The 7,035-nt window shown below is 34.5% G+C and overlaps 1 protein-coding gene across 9 annotated transcripts in view; it reads left to right on the plus strand.

Moving 5' to 3' along the window:
* Positions 1-7,035, plus strand: part of GRIA3 (glutamate ionotropic receptor AMPA type subunit 3) — a 346,637-nt gene that overhangs the window by 315,000 nt on the left and 24,602 nt on the right. For all 9 annotated transcript variants that reach the window (XR_004952901.1, XR_004952902.1, XR_004952903.1 and 6 more), the window contains one exon: positions 6,416-6,663. Coding sequence is in view for 6 of the 9 variants with exons in the window: in XM_016136089.2 (XP_015991575.1) it covers positions 6,416-6,663 (248 nt within the window). In the remaining 3 variants the exon portion in view is untranslated. The remainder of the gene's footprint in view (positions 1-6,415; positions 6,664-7,035) is intronic.

A 7,035-nucleotide genomic window follows, 5' to 3' on the forward strand; every position in this document is an offset into this window, starting at 1 on the left:
GCAGCCACCAGAGCTACAAAAAGGAGGAGGAGGAGGGGAGAAGGAGTGGCAAGTTCCCTGAACAGGCCTGCCTTGGAAAGCTGTGAGCTCTCTGCAGTTGATTTTTACTGGCCACGAGCAAAAAACCAAGACAGAGCTCAGCCTCCAGCTTCCAATCCAGAGGGTCCCTCCCCCGATATCCTCCAAGACCGATCACTGTGGAGCACTAGGGGAATCTGAGCAAAAGCTACCAAAATTGTTGTTAACACTGACAGGGGCTGAAACTGAGAGCAGCGAGTGTGAGTAAAAACCTACAAGAAAATACAGGCACTATATATAGGCATTTTTAAGGCTTTATATAATGCAGCAATCCAAGAGTCTTAGATGCTAACTACTGGTAACTAAAAGGAAAGCACCTCCTTTGCAGTAGACTAAAGAGAGACCTTTATATAATAAATCTTCTTTCTGAAAAAAAAAAACAGAATGCATTTCCATTAATGCCTAGATGGAGAAATAGTCCATTAAACACCATGAACAACAAAGGTGACAAGGCCTTTCAGAAAGAGGGAGGAAAATCTCTGGAAAATAAGCTTACAGACATAGAAATATGCAACTTAAATGACAAAGAATTCAGAACAGTACTTCTGTAAAAACTCAATGAGATCCAAAACAACTCACAGCAACAATTTCAGGAATTGAAAAAACTACATGAGCAGAACAAGAAGATTGAAACCCTCAAAAGGAACCAAATAGAATTTCTGAATATGAAAAACACACTGCAGGAGTTGAAAAGAGAAATAGCGAGCTTGGGAAATAGAGTTGGCCAAATGGAGGAAAGGATCAGTGATATCGAAGACAGAAATCTAGAAATAAATCAGAAGGAAGAAGAGAGAAACTGAAGAATGAAAAAGAATGAAAGAGAAATTCAAGAACTAGCTGATACCATCAGGAGAGGAAACATAAGAATAATGGGCATTATCAAAGGCTAGGAAAAGGAGCAGGGACTAGAAATCATTTTCAGACAAATAGTTGACAATAATTATCCAAATCTAAGGAATGACCTAGAGCTTGGAATTCAAGAAGTCAACAATACACACAATTATATCAACTCAAAAACACCTTCACCAAGATGCATCATATTAAAATCATCAAAAATCAATGGCAAAGACAAAATTCTCAGGGCAGCTCAGGAGAAGAAAATGGCAACTTATCAAGGAAAACCCATTAGATTATCGTCGGAATTCTCAGTGCAAACCTTACAAACCAGAAAGGAATGGAATCAAATATTTAAACTATTAAGTGAAAGGAACTACCAGTCTAGAATAATGTATCCAGCAAAGCTCTCCTTCAGATATGAAGGAGAAATTAAAATCTTTAAAGTTATATAAAAATTGAGGGAATTCTCCACTACAAGGCCTGCACTACAGGAAATACTGAAAAGGGAAAGTTCGCCTAAAACAAAATGATGAAAAAAAGTTCATAATTAGGAGTAAAGTTACTATCTGGCAAGTAAAAACAGAGGAATGCAATCCTTACTGAGAAGAGGGCATTATAAGCTTAAATAATAATAAGAGAATTGCTATAGCAAGAGAATAATGAACATTCAGCATACATAGGGACAAATTGAGATAACGATGATTGAAAGGGGAGGATTCCCAGATCCATATTCACAAAGGGGAATGGATATAAGGCACACAGAGAAGAAAATGGATGATATACATACATATATATATATATAACTATCCTTTTCACATTCATAAAGGTAACCACACAACAAAGATTCAGAACTGAAATATATAGCATGAAACAAGAAGGACAGAGGAAAAATCCACAAAAGCCAACAACAACAACAAAAAAAAAACATACACGATGGAAACAATGAGCTACCAGAAAGCAAAAGATAAAATGGCTACAAGAAGACCTCATATTTCAATAATCATTCTAAATGTAAATGGACTGAACTCACTAATAAAAAGGCACGAAATTGCAGAATGGATCAAAAAACAAAAACCAACTATATGCAGCCTCCAGGAGGCACATCTTAGCTCCAAACACAAATATAGACTCAAAGTGAATGGGTGGAAAATGATATATTAAGCAAATCACAATCAGAGAAAAGTGGGAGCAGTGGTACTAATATCAGATGAAACAGACTTCAAAATAAAAAAGGTAAAGAAATACTGAGGGACACTTCATGATGAGAAAAGGAATCATGCACCAAGAAGACGTAACACTTATTATTATCTATGCTCCAAATCAGGGATCCCCAAAATATATAAAGCAATTATTAACAGAACTAAAGGGAGAAACAGACCAAAACACTATTGTAGTAGGGGACCTAAATACCCCACTGTCAGGTGTGGACAGATCATCCAAACAGAATATCAATATGGAAATAACATCTGTAATTAATGCATAAGATCAAATGGACATAACTGACATTTACAGAGCCTTCCATTCCGAAATGGTTGCTTATAAATTCTTCTCTAGTGCATATGGAACATTCTCAAGAATCGACCACATGCTGGGACACAGACATAGCCTCAACAAATATAAGAGGGTTGAAATCATACCAACCATATTCTCTGATCATAATGCTTTGAAACTAGAGGTCAACTCAAAAAGAAAGCAGGAAGAGCCATAAATACATGGAGATTAAAAAACGTGCTACTGAAGAATAATTAAGTCAGAGAGGAAATGAAAAAGAGAGATCAAGAAATACATAGAAATGAATGATAATTATAATACAACATATTAAATCTTTTGGGACATGACAAAAGCGGTCATAAGAGAAAAGTTCATATTATTACAGGTCTATCTGCAAAGGCAAGAATGAGCCCAAATAAACAACCTAATGCTTCATCTTAAAAAGCTAGAAAAGAAAGAACAAATGAAGTCTAAAGTTAGCAGAAGGAAAGACATCATCAAAATTAAAGCAGAAATAAATGAAATTGAAAACAAAAAAATAGAAAAATAAATGCAACAAAGAGCTAGTTCTTTACAAGGTTAATAAAATTGACAAACCTCTGGCTAGACTGATTAAAGAAAACGAGAAATAACACAAATAAACAAAACCAGAGATGAAAGAGAATTACGATAGACACCACAGAAATACAAATTATACAAGAATTATACAAGAATACTATAAAAAAGAATATAACACCAAATTTAATAACCGAGAAGAAATGGACAAGTACTTACAGAAATACAACCTTCCTAGACTGAATCAAGAAGAAATGAAAAATCTAAATAGACTGATCAGCAGTATGAAAATTGAATGAATCATTAACAACCTGCCAAAAAATAAAAGTCCAGGACAAGATGGCTTCACCAGTGAATTCTACCAAACATTCAAAGAAGATTTAATACTTATTCTCCTCAAACTCTTCCAAATAACTGAAGAGGAGGCAACACTTCCCAACTCATTTTATGAGACCAATATTACTCTGCTACCCAAACCTGATAAAAATTACACAAAAAAAGAAAACTACAGACCAATATCTCTCATGAACACAGATGCAAAATTCCTAAATAAGATACTAGCGAACCAAATACAGCAACATATTAAAAAGATTACACACCACAATCAAGTGGGCTTCATCCGAGGAGCACAGAGATGGTTCAACATATGCAAATCAATTAATGTGATACACCACATAAACAAATTAAAAAATAAGAATCATATGATCATATCAATAGATGAAGGAAAAGCCTTCGACAAAATACAGAATTCATGTATGATCGAAACGCTTAACAAAATCAGTATAGATGAAAAGTACCTTAACATAATAAAGGTCATATATGACAAACCCTCAGCCAACATTATACTGAATGGTGAAAAACTAAAAACCTTCCCTCTAAGATCAGGAACAAGGCAAGACTGTCCATTATCACCACTTTTATTCAATATAACATTGGAGGTCCTAGTGAGTGCAATCAGGCAAGAGAAAGATATAAAAGGCATCCAAATGGGAAACGAAGAAGTCAAACTGTCACTATTTGCAGATGATATGATTCTCTATATAGAAAACCCTAAAGACTCCACAAGAACACTACTAGAAACAATAAGCAAATAGAGTAAAGTCTCTGGATATAAAACCAATGTTCAAAAACCAATAGCGATTCTATACTCTAATAATGAAGCATCAGAAAAGAAGTGGAAAAAATAATTCCTTTTGCAATTACAGCAAAAAGAATAAAATACCTAGGAAAAAGGACCAATATAATGAAAACTCCAAGACCCTATTAAAAGAAATCGAAGAAGATACAAAGAGATGAAAAGATATTCTGTGTTCTTGAATTGAAAGAATCAACCTCGTTAAAATGACCACATTACCTAAAGCATTATACAGTTTTAATGCAATCCCCATCAAAAAATAGAACAAAAATTCTTCAGATTTGTATGGAATCGCAAAAGACTCCGAATTGTCAAAGCTATCCTGAGAAAAAAAGAACAAGGCTGGAGGCATCACTCTGCATGACTTCAAATTTTACTACGAAGTGACAGTAATCAAAATGGCATGATATTGGCAGCAAAACAGACACACAGATCAAAAGAGTCCAGAAGTAAACCCATATTTATATATGGGCAAATAATTTTCAACAAAAAAGGCCAAAGAGAATGGAAAGCCTCTTGAATAAAGAGTGCTGGGAAACTGGAAAGCCACTTGCAAAAGAATGAAACTAAACTTTTGTCTATCACCATACACCAAGATTACTCAAAATGGACTAAGGACCTGAATTTAAGACTGAAACAATAAATTCCATAGAAGAAAACATAGGAACTAAACTGAAGGACTTCGACTTAAAGAGGATTTTATAAATCTGACCTCAAAAGCAAGGGAAGTAAAAGCTAAAATAAATAAATGGGACTACATCAAACTAAAAAGCTTCTGCACAGCAAAGAAATCGTCAACAAGGTTAAGAGACAACCATCCAAATAGGAAAATATATTTATTTGCAAGCATTGCCTCCAATAAGGGCTAATATACAAAATATACAAAGAACTCGTACAACTCAATAAAAACAAACAAACAAAAAATGATCCAATCAAAACATGGGCAGAGGACCTAAACAGACACTTCTCCCTAGAGGACATATAAATGGCCAACAAATATTTGTAAAGATGCTTGACATCATTAGCTTGTAGGGAAATGCATAACAAAACCACAATGAGATACCACCTCACACCTATTAGAATAGCTGTTATCAACATGACAAGTAATAACAAATATTCAAAAGGATGCAGAGAAAAAGGAACCTTCATACACTGCTGGTGTGACTGCAAATTGGTATAGCCACTATGGAAAACAGTATGGATTTTCCTCAAAAAAACTAAGAATTGATCTACCATATGGTCCAGCAATCCCTCCACTTGATATTTACCCCAAGGCTTGAAAACCCATATCCGAAAAGATATTTGCACACTGATGTTCATAGCAACATTATTCACAGTGGCTAGGACATGGAACCAACCAAATTGTCCTAGGATAGATGATTTAATAAAGAAACAGTGGTACGTATATACAATTGAATATTACTCAGCTATAAGAGATGAAATAGTGCCGTTTGTGACAACATAGATGGACCTCGAGATAATCATGCTAAGCTTAATAAGCCAGATGGAAGATATTGAAAATCACATGATATCACTTATATGTGGGATATAAACCTAAAAGCAACAAATGAACAGATAAACAAGCAGAGACTCATAGACATGGACTATAGATGTGGTTACCAGAGGACAGGGGGTGGGTGAGGAGGGGGGATGTACCGGTTAAAGGGAGTCAAATATAGGGGAGTAGGGGAAGGGTGAAATGGGTAAAGGGGATCAAATATATAGTAGCTGAAGGAAACTAGACATTGGATGGTAAACACACAATAGAATATACAGATGTCAAATTGTAATGTACAATTATATAATTGTATTAACCAATATTATCCTAATAAACTTAATAAAAAGTAAAAATAAAAATAAATAATAATGATTAAAAAAGAAGTACAAATTGGTAGTAACAAAACAGTCATGGAGATGTAAACTATAGCATAAAGAATATAGTCAATATTGTTGTAACAACTATGTGTGGTTTCAGATGTATACTAGATTTATCTAGATAATCACTTTGAAATTTATATAAATATCTAATCACCATGTTTTACACCTGAAATATAATATAGTATGTTAGTTATTATTGAAAAATAAAAAAATTATTTAAAATAATATATCAGAGAATATGACCCATAGTGAGGATGAGGATGGTTTTAAGAAATCTATTTTGTAACCATGTTTACAATGTATGTCTTTATCTACTAGGATACAGTATAACATGTGTTTCTTACCATGGATTGCAATAAAAAAATGTTTGAAAACCACTACACTGGGGCCTCTTTCAGTTTTAATATACGGTATCTCTAAGAATTCTTATCTCTGTTGCAGAGGTCCAAAATTGCTGTCTATGAGAAAATGTGGTCTTACATGAAATCAGCAGAGCCATCTGTCTTTACCAAAACAACAGCAGATGGCGTCGCCCGAGTGCGGAAGTCCAAGGGAAAGTTCGCCTTCCTGCTGGAGTCAACCATGAATGAGTACATTGAGCAGAGAAAACCGTGTGATACGATGAAAGTTGGTGGAAATCTGGATTCCAAAGGCTATGGTGTGGCAACCCCTAAAGGCTCAGCATTAAGGTGGGTGGAATAATATAACAATATCCGTGTTGTTATAGTATTCCACCTACCCTGATGCATTTTGTTGTCATTTTCTTTCTTGTGGATTTTGAGGTAACTTTTTAAAGTTTAAAATCTACAATATTCCATGGAGTTAAATAAGACGGTAAATTATGGTTTCATCAATTTAATGCATCCACTTTTTTAATGTTCTCTTTGTGTTGTCTTCTCTGACTGTTTGTTGCTGTTTTAATTTTACAGTTCAATGGCTTTTTCGATTTAAGTAGTAAAAGCCAAGTTATGGTGCCATATGTGACGAATGTTAATTGCATGGATGTGGTGTTCTTGTTAATTTTTTTCTCAAAGACAATTTCCCCATCCCGCACACTTCAG

Source organism: Rousettus aegyptiacus, unplaced genomic scaffold (genome assembly GCF_014176215.1).
Source record: "Rousettus aegyptiacus isolate mRouAeg1 unplaced genomic scaffold, mRouAeg1.p scaffold_m13_p_9, whole genome shotgun sequence".
NCBI classification, from domain to species: Eukaryota; Metazoa; Chordata; class Mammalia; order Chiroptera; family Pteropodidae; genus Rousettus; species Rousettus aegyptiacus.